Source organism: Prionailurus bengalensis, chromosome B4 (genome assembly GCF_016509475.1).
Source record: "Prionailurus bengalensis isolate Pbe53 chromosome B4, Fcat_Pben_1.1_paternal_pri, whole genome shotgun sequence".
Taxonomy (NCBI): domain Eukaryota; kingdom Metazoa; phylum Chordata; class Mammalia; order Carnivora; family Felidae; genus Prionailurus; species Prionailurus bengalensis.
This window is the reverse complement of record NC_057358.1, coordinates 82,335,215-82,358,226: the sequence shown is the minus strand read 5'-3', so window position 1 is coordinate 82,358,226 and position 23,012 is coordinate 82,335,215. Positions and strand designations below refer to the sequence as shown.

Sequence of the window (23,012 nt, the reverse complement as noted above, 5' to 3'; positions counted from 1 at the left end):
GAGTGGAGGTATACAGAAAGGAGGTGTACCATTTACTTAACAGATATCCCAGTGGGGGGAAAAAGTCATTTTATTTAGATGAGGCACTTTCAATGTATGTGTTTGTGGTGGTGGTAGTGGGGTGTGTGTGTGTGTGTGTGTGTGTGTGTGTGTGTGTGCACGCACATGTGCATGGCGAATAGTGGAAGTGGTGCAGGATAATAAATATTTTGAGGGTGAAGGAACACTCTCCTGAGCTGGCAGGAGGATGTGGCAGCAATGTACAGAGCCTAGGAGTAGAGTCCAGGGATGAAGAGGTGGGTTCAAGGCTGGCTTGGAGGCTGAGGTGTCCCCTTCAGCACAAGAAGCCAAAGAAATTGGAGGAGCGAGGGGGTGGGCCCACAAGCATGGGCATCTGGTTCTTGTGGGTGATCTTGATCTGGAAGGGAAGGGGGCATGTTCAGAGGTAGGACCTGGTTCTTTGGGGCTGGAGCAGTAGAGATTTTGGGGAAAATCTATGGAGTTCAGAGGGGTTACCAGGGTCCTAGAGAGGCCATGGCAGGAAGGCCAGGGGCTAAGAAATCAGGATTTGGGAGGAATGGTTCACAGGGGAACTTCAGACATTGGGAAAGGGTAGAGAAGCGATGGAATGGAGATTTAGGATCCATGAAGCCTGAGGGTTCAATTCTGAGCAGGCATAGATAATACTCACTGTACAGGGTGTCTGCATCCAGGGTTCTCCATCAATTTGCATGGGAAGGGTTTTTGTGGTGCTGTGGGAGGCCAAGGCAGATTGGTGGAGATTTCTTTACCAACTGAATACCAAAACTCTTTCTTGGCTTGGTTTTGAGACCCTTTGTTGCTGAGGAAAATCTCCTAGTACAGCTCCTCCCTACCATCCCCATGACCCTTCTGCTCTCCTGGCCCTACTCCTTCCCTCAGAGCCCCTGGCCAGAGTTTTCCTTACTGGAAGGTGATTTCAGAGCACTTGGCCAGCCGATGTCCAGCATTCTTGAGCTTGGTATAAATCTGGCCCATCTCAATTGCACCCTCCAGCCCTACCACTTCCAGCCGCTTGTCGCTTAGGTCTGGAGGTGGGAAGCAAGGAGATAAGGTTTGCAGAAGCAGGGTGCCTCCAAAGGGAGCCACACCTTCCTCTGGGTCCTGCCCACTCAGTTCCCAAGGCTGCTCCTCTCACCTGGTACACAGGTTTTCAGGATATCAGGGTCGGTGATGACTTTAGCTGCAGCGCCCAAGGCCTGGTTGATCCCATGGATATCTCCATGGGGTTTCTTCGTATCACCCCAGAGATTGGAACCACCATGCATGCTAGGGATGTTCAGCACTGCGATGCCTTCTAGGGACAGGTTGCTCAGATCCAGTGGTTTCCCACAGATCTGAGAAGGGGGAGAGCACAAATCATGGCATAATCATGGATGTGAGCCCTCCCTCTACCAGATGACAAACTGCGAAGGCCAGGAGTTGGAGGTTTACAAAGGGTGGCAGGAAATAGGTCCCACCATGCATGTGCCTGGTGGCACATGCCACCTGGGAAATCGGGATTGGACAGCTGGGAGGTCAAAGTACATGTTCAAGAATAGGGGAAGTTTCTTAAGGTTCCTGTGGAGGGGGAAACAAAGTTATAAGAAGCTGAAAAGCATGTAGGATCGGGTCTCATCACACCTACCTCAACTGTTAAAGACTCCTCCAGCCTTTTGCATGTTGAGAAGATGGATTCAGAAGTGGCGAATTCGAAATACCATAGCTTGTTCTTCATTCTGTATCAGACCCGAAAGAAGGCCCAATAGGGAGAGGACAAGTTACACAAGTGTTGGCAGAAGAAGGCTAAGAGACAGGGAAAGACATCAACCTCTCAGGGAAAGGATGGCCTTGGTTGAGCAGCTTCCTAGAGGTGCCACTGCCTATCTACGTGCTCTGAGTCAAACTTGGCCAGGAGCGCCCAAGTGGTTCAGTCAATTAAGCATCCTACTTTGGCTCAGGTCATGATCTTGTGGTCTGTGAGTTTGAGCCTCACATCAGCCTCTGTGCTGACAGCTCAGAGCCTGGAGCCTGTTTCGGATCCTCTGTCTCCCTCTCTCTGCCCCTCCCCAACTTGCACTCTGTCTGTCTGTCTCTCTCAAAAATAAACAAACACTAAAAAATAAATTTAAAAAAAAAACAAAAAACCATGGGGTGCCTGGGTGGCTCAGGTGGTTAAGAGTCTGACTTTGGCTCAGGTCATGATCTTACAATTTTCGAGTTGGAGCCCCACATGGGGCTCTAAGTTAGGCTCTGTGCTGAGAGCTCAGAGCCTAGAACTTGCTTCAGATTCTGTGTCTCCCTCTCTCTCTCTCCCCCTCCCCTCCCTCACGCTCTCTCTCTCCTTCAAAAATAAATATTAAAAAAATTAAAAACAAAACACCAAAAAAACTTGGCCATAACCTGGTCCCTGCCACTGTGGATATCCGCACCCACCCCCCTTTCCCTTACCTGCTGTTGAACTTCTCAGGATATTTCTCTCGCATGATGTGGAATCGGTGAGCAATAGAGGCATCCTGGGGGGAATTCAGGGCATGTAAGATCAGAGGCCTGCCTCTTCTCTCAGTACAGAATACTCTCTCTTTAACTTCCCCATTTGGCAGTAGTATGTCCCATGTTCTTTTCTTGCAGCTCACACCACTGTACCCCACCCCTCATTTCCCTGTGTCACAGCCCCTTTAACTTCTACCTTCTCTTTCTAACTAGCTCTAGCCTTTCCCTTCTTAACCCCTACTTCCTCCCTAGCCCCCATACCCCACTCCACTGACCACACCAATGGAGAAGTAGTTATTGATGATTTGAAAGGGGACTGGGTCACTCTTTTCTTCAGTTTGTTGAGGTATCACCTCCACGGACCACCGATCCATATGTACCACCTTACTCATCTCTAAATCCTTGAGGATCTTCCCCAAATTCTGTCCCTCATATCCTAAGGATGGGGAAGAAGATAGGTTAGTACTGAGCCCTGGGTCTCAGAGGGCCCTCTTCTTAGCTCCCAGCCCCACAACTTCCCAGAGATCCTCTGCCCTAGTTCTGCAGACCCTCCTAGCTCTAGCCAGTGAAGGGGCAGGGTGCTTGGTCAGAGCTCCCATGGGCCATTCTCTCTCTCTTTTTCTTTTTATGTAAGCTCTGCACCCAATGTGGGGCTCAAACTCATGACCCTAAGACCAAGAGTCGCATGCTCTATCGGCTGATCCAGCCAGATACCCCTCCCATGGACCAATCTTAAGGTCAGCCCCTTGCTGGCCCTTTTCTCCACACTGTCATGGAGAGTGAATCTTGCCAATGTATATGTGCATCTAACAATAACATCAAATTAGGGGTGCCTGGGTGGCCCAGTCAGTTAAGCATCTGACTTTGGCTCAGGTCATGATCTCACCATTTGTGAGTTTGAGTCCCATGTCAGGCTATGTGCTGACAGCTCAGAGCCTGGAGCCTGCTTTGGATTTTGTGTTTCCCTGTCTCTCTGCTTCTCCCCTGCTCATGCTCTGTCTCTCTCTCTCTCTCTCTCTCAAAAATAAATAAACATTAAAAAATAAAAAAAAGCAGTAACACCAAATTCATCTGAAAGATTAATAAAACAGCCAAGAAAATACAAACTTCTGGGGCTCCTGGGTGGCTCAGTCAGTTAGGTGTCCAACTTCGGTTCAGGTCATGATCTCATGGTTTGTGAGTTCGAGCCCCATGTCGGGCTCTGTGCTGACAGCTCAGAGTATGGAGCCTGCTTTGGATTCTGTGTCTCCCTCTCTCTCTGACTCTCCCCCACTTGTACTCTGTCTCTGTCTCTCTGTCTGTCTCTCTTTCAAAAATAAAGAAAATGTAAAAAAAATTTTTTTTAAAAAGGAAATATAAACTGCTGAAAAAGATGAGTGATGAATAAGGATTCTCTTTCTCTCTCTCATGCTTCCTTTCCCTATTCTACCAGAGAGAACACAATATGAAGCAGTGGTATTTAAACACTGCGATACTGACACAGTGAATAGAATAAAAAGTTCAATACTAAAGAACAGAGTGTCCAGAAATAGACTCAAGTATATAAGTGAATTTAGTATATGATTACATTTCAAAGACATGGGAGAAAAGATAGATTATTCAATAAAAAAAGGTGCTGGATTGGGGCACCTGAGTGGCTCAGTCATTTGGGCATCCGACTCTTGATTTCAGCTCAGGTCATGATTTTACAGTCATGGGGTCAAGCCCTGCCTCATGCTCTGCACTGAGCTCACGCAGAGCCTGCTTGGGATTCTCTCTTTCCCTCTGCCCCTCTTCCCTGCTCTCTCTCTCTCTAAGATTAAAAAAAATAAGGTGCTGGATGTAGATGTCACTCTTTACACCAAAATTAATTCAAGGTGGGTCAAATAATTTATTTAAAAATTTTTAATGTTTATGTATTTTTGAGAGAGAGAGAAAGAATGTAAGCAGAGCAGGGACAGAGAGAACGAGTGACACAGAATTTGAAGCAGGCATCAGGCTCTGAGCTGTTAGTGCAGAGCCCATGGGCTCGAACTCACCAACTGTGAGATCATGACCTGAGCCGAAGTCAGATGCTCAACCGACTGAATGACCCAGGTGCCCCAAGACAGGTCAAAGAATTTAAATGTAAAAAACATTGCCTGGGTGGCTCAGTCGGTTGAGCGTCAGACTTCAGCTCAGGTCATGATCTTACGGTTCATAGGTTCAAGCCCCACGTTGGGCTCTGTGCTGACAGCTCCAAGTCTGGAGTCTGCTTCAGATTCTGTATCTCCCTCCCTCTCTCTCTGCCCCTCCCCTGCTTGCACTCTGTCTCTCAAAAATGCATAAACATGAAAAAAATTTTAAATGTAAAAAAATGAAGCCGAATTTGTTCTAGCAGAAAACATGAGTGAATGTTTTTGTCCTCTTTGAGTGGAAAAGCCCTTTCTAAAGCATAATACAAAACAGGGAGCCAAAATGTCGAAGACTGATAAATACAATTATATTAAAATTTAAAACTTCTGTATGGTTAAACACACACCGAAAAAAAGATACAAACTAGGGAAAAATATCTACAGCACATATAACAGACTAACTTCCCCAACATTCAAAAAAATACTTATAAATCACTGAATCTAAAAAGTTAGTAGAATATGGGCAAATAACACAAATAAGCCAATCACAGAAGAAATACAAATGACCAATATGCGCATTAAAGACACTCAGTATTGCTAATAATTAAAAGAAATGTGAATTAAAACAATTAGTTAACTTTTGTTGCCTATCAAATTGACAAAATGTATAGAGACTGAGAACACCAAGTGTTAATGAAATTATGAATAAGCCAGCACTCTTATTTGCTGTTAGTTGGAGCATAAATTGATCTTTATTTTTGGAAGGCAATTTGGCAATTTTTATCCAAATGTTATCCAATTTTATGAAAATACTTTGATGCAGCCATTTCACTTTTAGGATTTCTCTTATAGAAACAAACACCCATGTGAACAGAGATGTGTGTACAAGGGTGTTTGCTGAGGTACTGTCTAAGACAGCACAAAATTGGAAACAATCTAAATGTCCTTCAGCAGGGGCAGGTTATGTAAATTTTGGCAAATTCATGCCAAGAAATAATGTGTAGCCGTTGAATATAAAATGTAATCTGTGTGTACTAACATGGAAAGATCCCAAGACATATTATTTAATGAAAAAAGAAGTCCCAGAACAGTCTCTGTAGTATGATCCCATTTATGTTTGTTTAAAAGTTGTGTGTGTATGTGTGTATGTGCGTGTGTATGCATGCATGTAAAAACAGGAAAATGAGTGCAAGAAAAGAAACAGTGGTTATCTCTGGGGAGGCACATGGAATTTGGTGGGGAGTAGGGGGAGGAGACCTATATGTGAAAACATACCTTTTACTTTTAAAGTCTTTTACAATGAGAATGTGCTGATATATTATTTGTGTAACTTTTATTTTTATTTTTTTAGTGTTTATATATTTATTTTTGAAAGAAAGAGAGAAAAGCAGAGAGAGAGGGAGACAGAGAATCCCAAGCAGGCTCTGCACTGTCAGCTCACAGCCCCATGCGGGGCTTGAACTCACAAACTGTGAAATCATGACCTAAATTGAAATCAAGAGTCTAATGCTTAACCGACTAAGACACCCAGGTGACCCTCATTTGTGTAAGTTTTAAAAAGAAAATAACTAGTAAAATGTAAAATGTTCATACTCTTTGAGCTGGCAATTCTACTTCTAGAAATATTTCCTAGAGAAATGCAATGCTACTCTGTAATAAAAAGAGTGAGGTAAACCTGACTATATTGAAATATAAGGATAACCACGATGAATGGTTTAGTTAAAACAAAGAAGAAAAACATCATCAATAGAAAGATCTTTTTAAGTACATATGAGTATGTCTGGAAAGAAAAACATGGAAGAATAGATTCCAAAACTTTAGGAAGTAGATTACAGGGAACTTTCTTGGCATGTATATCTGAAATGTTTGAATTGTTTTTTACCACAATCATGTATTATTTTTGTAATCAGGGGAAAAAAACGATTAAAAAAAGTAAGTATCCACTTCCTCACATTCCACTGATAGTTCAGTTCACTGTAATTTGCCTTTCCCGATGCCACCCTGCTGAAACTGTTTTGGCAAAGATTGCCAATAATTCCTGCCAAAACCAACAGTATATCTTTAGTTCTCATTTTTAACTCATGAAACTCCTCACTTGGCCTCTAAAATACCATTCTCTAAGCTACAGAGGACCCTCTCTGACTGTTTCTTCTTAGTGTCTGTGGCAGGCAGAATAATGGTCCCTCAAATATGTCTGAATCCTTTTTCTTTTTTAAAGATTTTATGTATGTATATATGTATGAACATATATATGTATGTATGTAGTTGCTACACCCAATGTGGGGCTTAAAACTACAACCCTGAGATCAAGGTTGCATGCTTTACTGACTGAGCCAGCCAGGCGCCCCAAAGATGTCCACAGTCTAATCTCTGGAATCTGTGAACATGTTGCCTTACAAAGCAAAAGAGACTTTGCCAATGGGATTAAATTAAGTTTTTTGTTTGTTTGTTTGTTTTTAAGTAAGCTCTGCACCCAACATGGGGCGTAAACTCATGACCTGGAGATCAAGAGTTGCATGCTGTACCAACTGAACCACCCAGGTGCCCCTAAATTAAGGATTTTTAAATGGGGGAGATTATCCTCGATTATCTGGGCAAGACCAATATAATCACAGGGATCCTTCTAAGTGAAAGAGGAAGGCGAGAAAGAAGACTCATGGAAAGGGATGTGACAATGGAAGCAGAGGTTGGAGTGATAACGTTGCTGGTTGGAAGCTGGGCCATGAACCCAGGAATACAGGCAGCTTCTAGAAACTGGAAAAGTCAAGGCAAAGAATTCTCTCCTAGAGCTTCTAGAAAAAACACAACCTTTGCCAATCAATACCTTGATTCTAGTGCAGTCGGACCTATTTGGATTTCTGACCTCCAGAACTGTAAGATGATAAACCTGTGTTGTTTTAAGCCACTGCTCATGGTGATTTGTTGCAGCAACAATAGTACACGAACACAGACTTCTTTAATAATGCATCTTCCTCTGCTTAACTGTTAAATAGAATGTTTTACTAGGGTGTTCTCCTTGTCCATCTTCTCTTTTCACCTCTTTCCTCAGGTAACTCATCTACTCTCAGGATGTCAATTACCTCCTAGAAACAGATGATTCTCAAATGTGTATCTTCCTAACATCTGTTTGTAACTACCCACCACACATCTCCATCTCCTCCACATGCTCCACTAGACACCTCAAGTTAACGTGCCCAAACTGAATTGATCTTCCTTAAACTGGTCCTCCTCCTGTATTCTCTATGTTAAATGGCATCCCACATGCTCAGTTCACAAACCTAGAAAATGTCCTAAGACTCCTCCACAACCCATTAGTTACAAGTACTGTGGTTTCTACCTCATGAACTGCACTGCTGTTGCCTTTGCTTTGGTGTTCAGCATCTCTTGACCAGACTATTGCAATGTAGGTAATTTTCTATCCTGATTCCTTCCTCCAATCCATCCTCCACAAAGCTCCCACTGTAGTACTTCTTTCATCTCTTCTTCTTCGAGTCTTATGATTTTTTTCAATATCAACACAAATTTTCATTAGTGTGGTATTTATATCATTATTTCATGATTTAGATTGAATTGGCAGAAGCTTCTATGAGAGTCTCATTTGCAGAACGCGCAGTGAAGACCCCAAATATACAATTTCAGAGGGTCTGATATTGTAAGTAAAACCAAAGATAGATATTGAAGATTTAAAAACTGGCTGGGGTGCCTGGCTGGCTCAGGTGGTAGAGCGTGCAACTCTTTGTCTCGGGGTTGTAAGTTTCAGCTCTACGCTGGGTGTAGAGATTGCTTAAAAATACAATCTTTAAACATAAAATAAAATAAAATATAAAATAAAATAAAAACTGGCTCCCAAAGCTGGTCATATAGTTTATATACAAGATTTAGATTATTATATACACTCAGAGAGGGGCGCCTGGCTGGCTCAGTTAGAGGGCATGCAACTCTTAGTCACGGGGTTGTGAGTTTGAGCCCCACGTTGGGTGTAGAGATTGTTTAAATAGATAAAACTTTAAAAAATAGAAATGTAAAAAACAGTATGAACTCAGAGATATTTTTACATTCTGAAATAATATTTTATATACACAGGAATTTTTATTATATAGAGAGAATGTAATTTATAGATATACCTATTTTCTCTTTGAGTTACATTTTTCATGAGTTCAAGTGTTCCCCATGGTTCAGGGTTTGCACATTCAAATGCCTCAGTGGCTAGAAAGGTAAAGTGAATGAGTGAATAGCAGGGAGCTAAAAAGTGGTGAACTGAAGAACATATGACCTACTCCTCAGAAATAACCAAAGTTTAAAAAATTTAACACACTTCCAGGCAAGCAATGCAAACAATATTAATCATTTCTGTAGGCCGTCTGCTCTCAGTCTCTGGCAGGGTAAAATTAAAAACTTCTCAGCACAGCATTCATGACCCTCCATAATCTGCACCCTATTCAACTCAGTCTTTCCCTTCCCCATTCCCCACCTTGCACTGCATATCCTAGTCATAATCAATGACTCACACTTTCCCTGACAGAGGCACTACCATGCTATTTGGTGGTCTTACACAACTCCTTCCGCCTAGAATGCTTTTCACTGTCCTTAGCAGTCCCCTATTCCAGAATCTTCTGCATGATCTCAGAGCTGGACTCTGAATCCAACAGCCTCAAACCAAGACACCTCAAACTCAACCTGTCCACCCTGGCCTCTTTATCTACCAATACCATCCCTCAAACTTTCTGTTTGAACGGAAAAAGAGACTAGAAATCAAAGACTATATTTAAGAGACTTGCAATTGACTTGGGAAGAAATGATTATGAATGAACGAATGACCTCTGATTAATTGGTTGATTGACTGAATGAATCATGGCCAAGTTCCCTGCTAGCTCCATCACTAAGCATCTGACTTAGCTCTTATACAATCTTTCTTATTCCCACATTGTCCTCCCCTACCTCCATATTCTTTGGTTCTCTGAGTCCTAAAAGTTGGTTGGGAAAAACAGAAGGATATTTTTAGGTACACAGGGAAGGGGACTGTCACCTCTGACCCTTCTAGGTTCAGACTGTGGTCCTTGCTTCTTCCAAAGCTTTCTTCCTTTGGGACAATCCACTTTGGTAACATCCCATCTTTGCCTCTCTTCTTCCCCAACGCTCTTTCTACAACAGATGCCTAGACACCTTATCCATGTGCTTTTTTCTTCCTACCCAACTCCCCCTAATTCCCGGGAAAACAATTTCTAATCACTTACCTCCTCCCCATCTTAGGCAACGAGCCAGATCATTTCCAGTGCCCAGGGGCAACACGGCAACAGGGGGCACAACTGGTAAGTTGGCTTTGTCTAGGGAGGCAGGTCAGGAGATGGATGGAGGGAGTTAGCTCTAGAAGGCCAATGCCCCGGTACCCTTCCCAGAGCCTCTCCCTGCACTGACCTATGGTTTCTAGAATCCAGCCTACTGTGCCATCTCCACCACACACCAAAATCCGGTAACCAGGAACATCTCTGAAGAATCTGAGCCTGAGATAAAAGGTAAGAGAGAAGATGAGGAAGGACAATAGGACCGAGGCTACCAACTCCTGGATGGGCAGATTACTTCTTATCTTTCATTCCTTATGACCCCCTTTCCCTTTGTCAAAAGACTTGTTTCTATTAAGGGCAGAAAAAAAAATACAATGGGGAAAGTTATAGACTCTCCCCAGTGGTTAGGGAGAAACTGGTATCTATTTTGTTTTTAACATTTGTTAATGTTTATTTATTTTGAGAGAGAGATAGAGAGCAAGCCGGGGAGGAGGAGAGAGAGAGGGAGACAGAGAACCTCAAGCAGGCTCTGTTGCTGTCAGCACAAAGCCCAACATGGGGCTCAAACCCATGAACTGTGAGATCATGACCTGAGCTGAAACCAAGAGTTGGAGGCTTAACCTACTGAGCCACCTTTATGTTTTGAGAGCAGAGCAAAGATGAACCAGGGAAGTCAGAGATGGGGGATACCCAGTGATGCTAATAAAGGCAGGATTCTGAATTCTGGTTTCTTGAGGTCCCCTAGCCCTGCCCTTCCAACATGTACTCTTTTCTGCTCTCCCCCAACATACACAAGCAGACACATACAAACACTGTGATATAGCCCCTAACCTATACTCACCCTGGCTCAGGACCATCTTTTAGGAGGTTGAACACCTGTCGAGGGTTTAGTAGATACTGGAATTTCCAAAGCACCCTGTGTGAGGGAAAAAGGAAAGTTCAAGGCGGGGGATGGATATTCTGTACTCTACCCTTTTGATGTCCTCCTCAAGTACATCCCCTCCATATACACAGAATTCCCAACCTCTGTCGGTCCTCCTTCCCCATCTTAGAAGACCCAGTATATCTCTTCTCACCTCTCCCCCTGCTTCCCGCCACTCTTAGGGTTGACAAAGACCAGAAGTGGGTGGGTGTTAGAAACAGGGTCAATCTGAATTTGGGGAAAAAACAAAGATAAGGAAAACAGGATTTTGTCAGAGTTAAGATAGACCCTGGAGACAGGGGCAGAAGGCTGACATTCCCCCACGATGCTTCCCCCTCCCCTACCACGGTGGGGCTTCTGCAGAACAGGCACCATTCCCCAGGTTTCCCACTTAATTTCCTCCCATGAGGGCTCCAGCCAAGAAAAACCCACCCCCAACATGTACCCGCAGAGCCTCAAAGGTGCTCAAACTTAAATCATCTGTGGTCTTCTGGCTTGCTTTGTTAATTTTACGCTCCTGTCCAGAGGCCTAGAAAGGCAGGGAAGCAAAGGGAAGGAAAACTGGATTGTGTGTGAATCCCTAAACAGATGAGAGTCTGACTTGAATCCTAAAAGGTATAGGCTCTCTGTTCTAAACGGCATGGTGTGGGGGGGGGGGGGGGGAAGGGGGGCGGGGGGAGGGCTTAAATCAGGGAAGCACCCTTCCTGCCCCCTCCTAGGCACTGCCCAAGGGTCTCACCAGGACGCTGGGATAGATGGAAGATGGAGGCAGGATGTGATCCCGGAGCAGCCCACAGTCACACTCATGACCCATGGTTTGCAGGCAGTCATCATGAATCTGAAAGACAAGGTGGGCATGCAGACATCATGGAGAGAACCCCAACACCTCTCAACTTGAGGGCCTAGTGCTGGAAAGAGAGCCCTTGGGAGCAAGGGCAACGGTGGCTGCCAGGAAGATGCAGTCAGGGAGGCCAGTGCAGAGAGGGCAGTTTAGGAAGGGGCCCCAAGGCATAGGCTGGAGGACAGCTCCCAAACTGACCTCTAGGTGGCACCACACACAATGCAGTCCGACCAGACTGTGGTAAATGCGGATCTTTTTCTGACAGCGGTCACATCGGCCAGACTCACAGCCTCCTCTCACCCACACATGTGATTGGACCTTGGGGAGAAAGGCAATCCCTTGTCTGAGAGAGTCTGAGCAGAGACTAGTGGAAGGGCTTGAGGGCAGCAAGTGGCCAAGGCCTAGGGCAAGGGCCAGGATGCAGGTGGTAATGGGGTGGTTATGGGATCACTCACACCAATGTCCTTCCGGGACTTGGCATAGGTGCTGACTTCACAAGGCAAGGCCTTCATGGCACACTGGTCATGAACGACGTACTTACAGACTGGGCAAGAAGGAAGAAGGTCAGAGCCTTAGCTGCAGCCCCTCCCTCTATTTCCTCCTTACCTGGGTGTAAGGCGGGATCATTCACTGAAACAAGACGTATAAGCCCTTGCTGTGAGAGTGTGGTAGAGAATTAAAGTTTGAGGTGGGGGCTCACCTCCAAGACCCGTGCCTTTTTCTCACTCTTCCCCATAAAAAAGCAATTGCTACCACATGCCTACCCCCACTCTTTCCAAATGCCAGGAACTCAGCTGAAAGATGCAAAGGAGTTCCAGATTTAATAAATAATAATAATAATAATAATAATAATAATAATAGCAGCTAATTTTTACTGTAGACTCAATAATATGTACACGCACCTTGTGAACTACTCTTCGTGCATCAACTTATGTAATGCTCACAATTACCTCATTTTTAGTTTAAAACCTCATTTTAAATTGAGGCTTAAAGAAGTTATGTGGCTATGTCGTACACCTTAAACTAACGTAACATTATGTGTCAACTGTATTTCAAGAAAGAAAGAGAAAAGGAAGGAAGGAAAGAAAGAAAGAAAGAAAGAAAGAAAGAGGAAGTGTATGGCTTTCCCACATAACTAGTCAATGTCAGAACCCAGGATTCAAACCCAGCTCTCTCTAAGTTCAAAGCACCATGTCCTGCAGATAGCCAGGGTGCCCCTCTGCTCCCACACTCCCAGGCCCCATCACTCACGGTTACAGCTCAACCCCTGTTTGCCAAGACCAATGCTTGACTCGCACAGGTTGCAGTAGACTGGTCGGGGGAACCTCTTGGGTCTCCACATGTGTTGCCCATTGTCCTTCAGAGTCTGGGAGGGCACAACAGATGTAAAGAGTGTCTAAGCCCTTAGAGGGCCAGCCTCTGGCAAACACATCCCAGAGCAGCTATCCTACCCATCCTCACAAGTCTCTCCTACTCACCATTTCCAGACCCAGTAGCACTAGCAGTGGCACGGTGGTGGCCCCAGCCCGGAGCCACTCAGCTAGGGAGACAGAGCCGCTGCCATCATAGTCAATCTCTTTCATCATCTCCTGAAGAATCTGAGCAGAGAATGGAGGGGACTTTTAGTGTGAATGGACTCTCAGATCTGACACCTCTTGGTGCTGCCCCCTAGGCAATCCAGCCCACTGCTATCCTAGCCCAGGGAACCGAGCTGCCTGTCAGAAAAGGGGTAAGGTAGATATAGGACTCACCAGGGAAAAGGCACAAGGAGGGACATTAAGGAAAAACCGCCTTACCGGCCTCAGCTCAGACACATCCCAATCCAGGTATTCAGCTACTCGCATCATCTGTATGATGATTCTGTCCACTTCCTGGGGGCCAAAAGGTAAGAGCCACAGCCATATCCCACCTCCTTACCACCATTCAACTCTTCTCTAGAAATCAGGGTTCCTGGGTTCCACCCCGAGAGCCACCTCTCATTCTCAGGTGTCTCTGCCAAGTAAACGAGTGTCTATGTGTTTTGGTATGTTTGCAAGGCAGCCCCCAATTCATGTCTCTAGCCTCTACTTTTAGGAGGCAGGAGCTGGGGACCCACTCCCAAATTTAGTCCTGGAGGATTTGACTTATCCCTCTAGCTTCCTCTGCTTCTTAAGGATCTTGGAAGAGTTGGGACGGGAGGGCACAGACAAATGGACACATACTCCCTTGGCCAGCATACAGGTCCCCCAACTCACTGAGCTGTCCAGGATCCCATTTCTGTCCGTGTCGTACAGCTTGAAGGTGACTGTGGGGTGTTTTAGGGGGGCCAGGGTCAGTTTGTGAGGGATACCAAAAAAATTAATAACAGAATACAGGAATAATAAAGACATGGGAGAGAACTTTTAGATGAAAAGCCCAGAGCCTGGTGCTGGGACTGAGAAAGGAGACAAAAAAGGAGGGGAAACAGGCCTGGATTCCACTCTTGGTGAATCTAATTGGGGAGACAACACGCACCTCCCACAACCCAAGAACACCCCCAGGATACCCACATTAAAACATACAGGACATGGGAACTGGGATAACTATGATAGATGGCATTAGGTATAGGAGTCTGGGGGAACAGAGGAAATGGGTCCATTCTCTGGCCCCATCTTTGTCTGGCCCCATCAGCCCTTAGGAATCCTGAAAAAATAGGGGAAAGAAGGCTGGAGAACACCTCCTCTTCCCTCTCCTTTCTTCCCCTCTTCCAGTCCAGGATTACAACTCACATTCTAGCTTGTCTTCTGGCCGGCCACCCTCCAGAAGGGAAAAGTAGCAGGAGACATCACTGAGACATACCAGATCTGGTTACAGAAAGTACAGCATTTCTGAGGCTGGGGCTCTCTCCACCGTGGCTCTTCTCTTTGCCTTTGTTCCAACTCTTCCCTTTAACTTTCCTCCCTCCAGTTCCCAGACCAGCATGGCTATCCTCTACCTCTCTTCCCCAACCCTGCCCCCAACACGTGACTCAGTTCAACTCTCACCCCGACACTCATACTAATTTCAGTTTTCTTTTGGAAGCCCAGCCCTGTCCCACCTACATGATCATACCATTTTTCACAGTGTCTTCTAAACAGTGACCCGTCTTGAAGGATTCAAACAGTGCCAGACTTAGGTGATTGGGAACATTATCTGCTTCCAGATAGACTTTCAAAAATTGCTGGAATCCCTTGTACCCAATGGCCTATGATGAGAACAAGCATTACCCTAGGAAGTATGCAGGATGGGAGTTGAGGACTGAAGAATTAGGAGTAGTAAGGACAGAGACAGTAAGTTGCAGAGCCAAGAAGCATCCAAGGCAGAAATATAGTTTCTTCTCAAGGCTGAGTACTGAATCAGAATCTCTTGCTTTGTCCTATAGCAATAGCTGTAGTAACAGTGGACACAGGGGTATCTAGAGGGAGGATAGCAAGGGGTGGGCCCAGAATAATCACTGGAAATTGGGGATCCCAGTGGGGTAACAAAATCAAAGATGGGAGGGGTTGGTCAAGGAGAGGATTTTCCAGATGTCACTCACATCTCCTTGGAGATATTCAGCCATTTCGCCATCCTCAAAGAGCTTTAGGACATCACTGACCTTTTGGGTGGAGTCTAGGGTGTGAAGAGGATGAAAGAAGTGCATTAGTCTGGTTTGGTTCTCCCTGCCCTCTGCCAGAGTCCCACCCAGACATCCAACAGGAAAAAAAGAGTCAAGTAAGATAAAGAAAGAAGAATTCCAAGAAGAAACACAGAAATGCACAGAGAAATACCGCGAGGATAACATTTCAGATGCTCCAGAGTGGTACCTCTCTTTACATCTTTTCTCTGAGACTTGGGGCAGGCTGTTAAGGTTCAGAGAAGGTGGGTAGAAAGCTGAGACCACAGATGTCTCCCCATCTCTCTCTCCCCCCTTTCCCATGCCTATGGCTGGCTTTGGGCTGCTGGGGAAACTCGGGGAAGCAGGGATGTGGAGCAGGGATTCTCTGGGCTAAGTCTGCCGAACTTGAGGACTGAGAGGAAGACTCACATTCCATGTACTTCTGCAGCTGGGCAAAATCACTGGGGCTTATTTGGCCCCTCTCCTTGGCCATCTTTCTTTTATTCTGAAGGAGGGCCACAAAGATGACTTGGTAATACCTCTGCCTGGACCTCTGCTTCCAAGGGTAACTCTGGAGGGAGATGGCAAGAGTATGTGGTGGGAAGAGCCAGCTGTCTTCGTCTTTGCTTCTGTCTGCTCCGTTCATTGTCCACTCCTACTCTTATTTCTGTTCTTTCCTTTTCTCTGAGTCCCTCTCCAGTCTCTTCCTTTCCCCGTGTACCTCTCCCATGTGTCTGTCTCTCCCTTACAGAGTCTGTCCTATGTCTCTGTTTCTCTGACTCATCTCTGACTCTTTCCCCTCCATTTCTGGATCCTTCTCCAGCTTTCTGATTTCTCCCCCAATCTGTCCCAATCCATCTCCCACTCTCCCCACACACTCATTATCCTCCCCCCACCCTCCCCAACTCCCACTCCTCCACCCCCCCCCCCCATCGCTTTCCCAGTCTATGTATGTCTCCGTGGGTGTGTCCCTGTCCCTCTCCTGTTTCTACCCTTTCTCCCACCACCCCCAGTCTTTGCAGTCTCTTCCGAGCCCGCTCCCTCTCCCATCTCGCATCCCTCAGTCCCGGCCCTTCTGCCTTTCCGGCCGTTCCCACAGCGGCTGTGGCACGCCTCCCCGGCCACGATCCCATCTTGCTCCGCCTCCGCCTCGGGCCTCGGTCCTCAGCACTACTCAGCCGCCCACTTCCCGAACCACCCACGCCCCTCAACGACCTCTAGCGCTTTTGACGCGCGACACAGAACCAGCTCTGGCCGTGTCCCCAGCCCTGGCCCCGCCTCGCCTGAGTCCCGCAGAGCTCTATTGGGGAAGGGCGGGGACCCCAGGCTGGCGCGCGACTGGAAGGAGGTAGAAGTCTCTGAACATCTATCCGTCTGGCCTCCCAGTTCTAGGAGGGTTGAGCGGAGTGCAGGAGTCTCAGTTTCAGGTTTTTCCTTACACCCTGCTAGATTACCAGTGTTTAGGGAGCCCTAACTTACAGCCTTGGGACCCAGGGACCCTCACGCGGATCATGCTGACCACTGACAACAAGGGCCAAGTCGCAGAGGGCAACTTGGCTTGAAGATTCAATAACAGCAATAACAGTTATATCTTACATTAGTATAGTATAGCACTGTCTAGGAGTCAAGCAAAACTAGGGTTAGTCATATCTGGGTCCCATCCTTAGATCTGATACTGCTGTGTGATTTGGACAAATTATATCTGCAAAATGGGAAGAATGATACCTATCTGTCACAGTTGTGAGTATGAAGTTAAATCCTGTATGAAAAGTACCAGTGTAACACCTGCATATAGAAGGCCTACAAGGGGCGCCTGGGTGGCGCAGTCGGTTAAGCGTCCGACTTCAGCCAGGTCACGATCTCGCGGTCTGTGAGTTCGAGCCTCGCGTCAGGCTCTGGGCTGATGGCTCAGAGCCTGGAGCCTGTTTCCGATTCTGTGTCTCCCTCTCTCTCTGCCCCTTCCCCGTTCATGCTCTGTCTCTCTCTGTCCCAAAAATAAATAAACGTTGAAAAAAAAAATTAAAAAAAAAAAAAGAAGGCCTACAAGAAATGGTAGTTCTCACTGCACTAACAATTCTAATCAAATCCCATGAGATAAGAAATTACTGGTAGAGCCATTCCACACACGAAGAAACTGGAGTTTGAAGAGGTTGGGACTTCCCAAGGCAGGTGGTAAGTGGAGGAGTCAAAGCTCTACCCCAAGAACCACATGATGGGGCCCCTGCCTCTCCCTGTCCTCCTCTTGTTCTACTCTCCCCTCCACATACTGCCTTCTTCTAATCTCACTGCCCTCCTTTCTGTTCCTTAAGCCAAGTTCTTCCCTGCTCAGGGCCATGAGACTTACTGTTCTCTCTGCCTAGAACATCCTTTCCCTTCTTGGCAGAGCTGACTTCTTTGCCTAAGCTGAAATGTCAGCTTCTTCAAGAGACCTTCCCTGATCATTCTCTCCTAAAGTAGCCCCCCTCCTTTGCAACAGCACTCTCCTTTGTTCCCTTCATAGTACTTATCGCACACAGAAATTATCTTGCTAATTTATTTGCTTCTTTGTTTACTGTTCCCCTTCCACAAGGGCAAGAACTTGTAAATTCCACAAGGGCAGGAACTTGTCAGTGTTGTTCACCACTATATCCCCAATACCTTGACCGGCACTCAGCATGTTGTAGGTGCTCCATATTGGTTGCACAAATAGTAGTATAAAGTTAGGGAGCCATATGTTGGAAATGCTAGTCCAAATATGGTTAAAGGGGATTCCATAGTGTCCGTCCTGACAGGGGAATATGAAACAATTTGGAACACATTTAGGGGGTGCTTGGTAGATATTTGTTAAATGAACGAATGATGCTAAAAAGCACTTATTGTGGCACTCCATCTAGGGCTCCTGCCTCCCCTTTGCCCACTCATTTAGGGTTAGTTGGGTAAGGCTCAAGGAGGCAGTTAGGGCCTACAAGAATTTCCTTTCTGATGGTGCAAGAATCTTCTCTGCAGCCTCTGCCCTTGGGACATCTCTGCTGTCCCTGTCTATGTAGTATACCATTCCTGTTCTGAGGTTCTCTGGGAACAATAAGAAGGGAGTTCTGGGACACTGATATTCTGGGGAAAAGGACTCCACCCATCTGGCTCTTTTCAATGACTATAATCCAACTTCTATTGCCAACAGACCTAATGAATACATAATAGTGTTAGGGTTAATTGGGCCTGTATGGCTTAATTAGCCTCTCTGATTACCCCTGGGGATTCTTAAATGGCTCCAAGATTCTAGGAAATGAAATCTGAGAGAGAAAGTGACAAGGAGAGAGCAAAGGAGGGATGATGAACAGGAAAGAGAACATGTCTCTCTTTTCGCAATGACCCTTCCTAGCCCCCCCCCCCCCATCTTACATGTAGTTTTTAGTACAGCTTAAGAGAATGGATGTTTTAATTATACAGGCATGGATTAGAATCCTAGCTCTTGGGTGAGTTATTTCATCTTCCTGAACCTGTTTCCTCATTGGTAAAATGGGTACATAGAGAAATCAGTCACAGCATGGAGATTAAGTAAGATAATACATGCAATATACTTAGCAAACGGCATGGCACAGAAGAAGAACTCAGTAAATGTTAGCTATTCTTGTTGTCGTTGCTGTTATTGTTGTTGTTGCAGTTATATGAGGGTGGTACACAGAGAAACACATCTGGAAATTAGGAAAAATGATGTCGTTGACACAGGAAGGCATAAATTCTAAGGACTCCCAGCAGCAGTGAAGCCCAGTTGTACACTTGCCCTTATTGTGTCATTTCAGGCACAGACATGTAGTATTAGGATACTGCACTTTGCCTTTGGGAGGGTGAGGAGGTGGCGAGAAACTAGACCATCAGGGTCCAAAGATACCTCTGGGCTGGGACCTTGGACATAAGGGCTCCTGGTATCTTTTCAGTTGTCCCCTTGACTTCCCTCACTGAAAGTTTGGCTGCCCCTGTTGCCGAATCGCAATAAACTATAGGATCCTGGACCCTAGAGCTGGAACAAATCCAATTTTGTCCTACCTGCTCCATACTAACCCTGAGGCTATAACCTGGGCTAGTCTAGGCGAATGCCAGGGCTGGGAGGGTGGGGTCGGTCTGCTGCCCGCCTGCCAGCTCTTTGTGACTCACCCTTCCCTTCCCTCCCCTGGCTTCCCTGCCCGCCCCTACCAACCTGGGGTGAGAAAGTAAGTTGACTTGGAGGCAGAGAATCCTAGAACATCTTCAGAGCTGGGAGGTACCAACTCTCACATTTTACAGAGCAAGAAACTGAGGCCCAGTCAGAGAGCCACTCTCGCAGGGACACCCAGACTCTAGACCTCCATTAAATCTCAGAGCCTCTGTTTTCTAGATCTTATTTTAAACAGTAAACACTAAAATTGCTGGTAACCAAGAGGTACATATGATCTCCAAGGCCAGTGCAAACATTTAAAATTTCCTTTTTCACTTCAACATTCATCACTCCCATTTCAAGTCATATAGATTTACCATTACTGAAGAATGAGCTATGTCCCCAGAACATTCAGGCTGACCCAGCAAGGAACCCCAAGCAGCAAGCCCAGGCCTGATTACCTAGACTTCTGAATCCCTTAACCACACCAGGGCCTGCACCCTCCTCCTCTTTCCCAGGACTGACAGAGGGTCTATTCTTTCCTGCCCATCCCTGCTACAAGTCAGTGCCCCCTGCCCCCCAAGGAATCATTTGGCTTGAAGTCCCGAAATTCGGTAAGCCTACATACATCTTGCAGATGGGAGTGTTGCCTGATTAAGGGGTGGTGTGTGTGTGTGTGCGTGTGTACACGCGCGCGGGAGCCCGCATGTGTCAATGTGTAGTACAGGAGGAAGTTACGATGTTGGCATGGTTGGGGGATGTGGGCTCAAACGTTCTGAGGCTGAGGAGATGCCCAGTAATAATCACATTTCTTCCTCAGTGAGGTTCATTTCCCCCCATTTAAAGGTGAAAAGTGGGATTCAGATCCAGGTAGTTTCAGAAACTTCCCGGTAACAGGTGTGGAAAGGACGGGGTGGGAAGTTGGGGACCAGGAGGCCAAACAAGAATCCTTCTGCACCCATGCAGTGTTGTGAAGGTTCCAAAACGGACTTTGCTTCCATTCGGGTCCCCAGGAGCCGAGCTTCACCATCCCTCCGAATGAGCAGGAGGGATGGAGGGGAAGGTCTGGGGGAGACGCTGCCTGCGGGGCTCTGGCCCATTCTCCCGCTGCCCCCCGAGTCCTGGCGCAAACCCTTCTAGCTACCCGCTCCAGCTGTCAGGCTTCCTCCTTCTCGGCCCAGCAACCCTACCCCAGCCCGAGCAGCGGCCCCTCCCGCGGCCCCCGCCCCCTCCTGCTCCGGTGGGAGGGAGGGAGGCGCAGGGGGCTCGCGGGGTCTCTACCTTGCCTGCGGAGGGCGCGCGGTGGGAGCTGAAGCGCGGCGCGGGAGCTGGAGCCCGAGCTGGGCTGGAGGGGACGGACCAGGCAGGCGCGGCTGCCGCGAGGCCGCCCCGTTCCTGACGACACAGCTGCCCGCCCCCGACCCCGGCCGGCCCGCCTGCGCCCAATCCCGGCGCCCCCAACTCCGGGAACTCCAGTCTGGAGAGGTCCCTGTTTCCAGCTCTCCAAGCCTGATCTTCCTACCTCCCCAATATCTGTAGGGCTCTGGTCTGCGCCACTTTCTCCACATCCTGCGCTTCTCATCTTCCCGCCTCGGGACAGCTCGGTTTCTATCCATCTGCCCTTTTTTCTAATCATTCACAGCCTCTCCCCTCATCCCAACCCTGGGAGGCCAAGATAGGGGGCGGGGCCGATGATGGCACAGCTTGGCAGCGGCACACCTAGGAGACGTCTAACCCTCTCCCAGTTGCTGCCATCCGGGGGACTTCCCTTCCCAACTCTTTTCCATCCACCATTGACCGAATTCATACTCAAAAGATCCCACAGCAGCAAGCCCAGAGTCCCAGACTCTACATCCTAACACATGGGCTCCCTCCTCCCATGGGCTCTGCACTGCTTAACAGTGTTTGAGGCCTACCTTTACCTCTAGTTTCCTCACCTCCCTAAAACCCAAACCCCAGATGGCTCAGACTTGTTTTCCCCAATGTAAGTACACCTCCTTGTCTCAAGACTCACGGCCTTCCCTTAATTCTGGGGTGGTTTAGGTGCAAAGAGAACTCTGGTCTGTGTCCACTCTTTCTCCATGCCCTAACCCTCCCATTTTACCTGCTGGCCCTGGCAGGTGGTGTAGAAGGCCCTGGCCAAACGTAAGGTTGAAAGAAGATCCTTTCAGCAGTTCCTGTCTGGAAACTTCTGAAGTTAAGGCTCTTAGGGCAGCATGGATGATGGTGAGGCTGGTAGTGCAAGGGAGATAGAGGCCTAGGACTAACTGGTAGGAACTGGGGACCCAGGCATCCTGCTCCTTGGCCCCGCCCCAACCCAGGCTAACCCCTCCTAACCCTCATTGAAGTAGGGCACAGTAACAAGGGCTTGATTTCCTGGAATCTTTCCTCTTAACAGCTGGTGGTAGAAGAGAGGGGGAGGGGAAAGCTCTGACTGGAAGCCTGTGCGTGTGTGGTGTATATATGTTGTGTATGTGCGTGCGCGCGCGCGCGCACACACACACACACACACACACACACACACACACAGTATATACAAACTTTTGGTGGGGGTTGGAGAGAAGGAATGAATACTTGAGGCCCTCTAGTGGAAACAGAGGGATCTAAGCAGTTCTTGCTTGTTTCCAGACAGGCTTGTTGGAAGAGAGTCCTCCATTTTTATCAGAAATATAGCTGCTGAGTAACAGGGTTTGGGAGTACTGTTGCATCTGAAAATCTGAGGGAGATGAAAGGGATTGGAGAAAGTCTGTCTCTCTGCTCCTGTCTCCCAGTCTTAAAAAGACAAGGGGCCTGCCACTCCCCATCCTTTATACACCCCCCTTTTTTTTCAATATTTTATTTTTAACTAATCTCCACACCCAATGTGGGACTTGAATTTACAACCCCAAGACCAAATGTTGCATGCTCCACCCACTGAGGCAGCCAAGCACCCCTATCTCCCCTTCTTATACAACCTCTTTAGTCATAAGGAGTCAAGAGCACTTTTGAAGGCCCATTATGCACCAGGTCCTGTACTTAGTTCTGTAGGACAGCCAAAGACACAGCCCAGCTTAAGGACTGCACCAATGAGTAGCTTGGGTGTGTGTGTGTGTGTGTGTGTGTGTGTAAAGCCTTATGACTCTAAGCCATCATAAACAAACAATATAAGAAAGCACAAGTCCCATACTACCTTTTCCAGTTTTCTGCTCCTGGACCCTTCATCTAGAAATTCTGGAATGATACCAAGCCTAAGGCACTCAGCTTTCCTTGCAAATATCACTAGCAGTGATACCATCCTACATATGACCTGTGTTTTTCATTCCATCATCCTCAGTTATGTCCTTGTTTGAAGTTAAATTGTTCCTCTAAAGACCTCTTTTTTTCGGAGACTTCAAAGTGGAGCATAGGGTGATCTCTAATAAGGAATAAAGTGAAACAGTCATACTCTAGGCTTCTTTGTGTCTTCTTTAGGATCTCTACTCCATCATACCTCATCAGTTATTGGTGGGGATGGGAGGGGAAGAAAGGCCCAGAAACTTCTAAGGAGGAGGCGTATAATGCCTACTGTTCCAGGTGCTCATTTCTTTAACCAACCACATCATAAAAATCAGAAAGAAAGAAACCGCAATGAACAAAGGAAAAGGAAAAAACAACAGCTTTGTTCTCCCCAGGCTCTTC

General features: G+C 46.8%; 1 protein-coding gene across 5 annotated transcripts; it reads right to left on the bottom strand.

Moving 5' to 3' along the window:
• Positions 1 to 52: 52 nt before the first annotated feature.
• Positions 53 to 21,631, bottom strand: DGKA (diacylglycerol kinase alpha). 5 transcript variants are annotated; one of them, XM_043564372.1, is made up of 25 exons: positions 20,637 to 20,702; positions 18,802 to 18,915; positions 15,674 to 15,815; positions 15,185 to 15,258; positions 14,719 to 14,851; positions 14,397 to 14,471; positions 13,884 to 13,933; positions 13,446 to 13,520; positions 13,128 to 13,247; positions 12,901 to 13,015; positions 12,105 to 12,193; positions 11,848 to 11,967; positions 11,548 to 11,646; positions 11,254 to 11,337; positions 10,963 to 11,036; positions 10,728 to 10,802; positions 10,020 to 10,105; positions 9,839 to 9,928; positions 2,787 to 2,947; positions 2,470 to 2,534; positions 1,667 to 1,757; positions 1,178 to 1,376; positions 947 to 1,067; positions 692 to 752; positions 53 to 418 (listed from the first exon to the last, which is right to left on the bottom strand). In XM_043564372.1, exons 3-25 carry the CDS (start codon positions 15,735 to 15,737, stop codon positions 335 to 337), a joined length of 2,205 nt encoding a protein of 734 aa, XP_043420307.1. In that variant the 5' UTR covers positions 15,738 to 15,815; positions 18,802 to 18,915; positions 20,637 to 20,702; the 3' UTR covers positions 53 to 334. The 5 variants fall into 5 exon arrangements, with proteins under 5 accessions (XP_043420307.1, XP_043420304.1, XP_043420303.1 ...); XM_043564369.1 differs by lacking the exons at positions 18,802 to 18,915; positions 20,637 to 20,702 and adding an exon at positions 21,460 to 21,631; XM_043564368.1 differs by lacking the exon at positions 18,802 to 18,915 and having other exon boundaries at positions 20,637 to 20,748.
• Between the last annotated feature and the right edge of the window lie 1,381 nt (positions 21,632 to 23,012).

Coding starts and splice junctions, on each gene's coding strand:
- DGKA (XM_043564367.1), bottom strand. CDS start 16,377: ATGGGATCGTGGCCGGGGAGGCGTGCCACAGCCGCTGTGGGAACGGCC. Junction 13,934..14,396: donor GCCAGAAGACAAGCTAGAAT/GTGAGTTGTAAT, acceptor AACACCCCACAG/TCACCTTCAAGCTGTACGAC. Junction 13,521..13,883: donor ATGGGATCCTGGACAGCTCA/GTGAGTTGGGGG, acceptor TTTGGCCCCCAG/GAAGTGGACAGAATCATCAT.